At 31.6% G+C, this 348-nt stretch overlaps 1 protein-coding gene across 1 annotated transcript in view; it reads left to right on the forward strand.

Annotated features, from left to right (window-relative positions):
- LOC119585741 (WD repeat-containing protein 46-like) overlaps positions 1-348 on the forward strand; it is a gene marked incomplete at its 3' end in the record, with an annotated part of 12997 nt that overhangs the window by 3210 nt on the left and 9439 nt on the right. The window contains 1 exon segment of the mRNA XM_037934436.1: positions 207-339. Within this exon segment, the coding sequence (XP_037790364.1) occupies positions 207-339 (133 nt within the window).

Raw genomic sequence — 348 nt, forward strand, 5'->3', positions numbered from 1 at the left:
ACTGATAACAACAATGCTAACTCAAATAAGTTTTTCATATCTAAAAATTCAATGAATGGCACATAGTAGGTGAAGTTAGGTATCTATGTGTAAGCAAAATTAAAGCCAAAAATTAAACTAAAACCACAGAATATGGAATTTTATATATATGTTTTTTTTCATTCTGTTTTCTGTTTTTATTCTAATTTTTTTCTTCTTTATTTCAGAATCCAGTGGCCAATTAGAAGCAAAGGAAGGCACGTACACAGCTCATATCACGCAGTCAGATATTAAAAAGGCCGTTGACATCACTACAGCAGCAAAAGGATTTGATCTCAAGTTAGAGTATGGTCCATACCTGTAAGTATG

This window comes from Penaeus monodon, chromosome 20, assembly GCF_015228065.2.
Source record: "Penaeus monodon isolate SGIC_2016 chromosome 20, NSTDA_Pmon_1, whole genome shotgun sequence".
NCBI lineage: Eukaryota > Metazoa > Arthropoda > Malacostraca > Decapoda > Penaeidae > Penaeus > Penaeus monodon.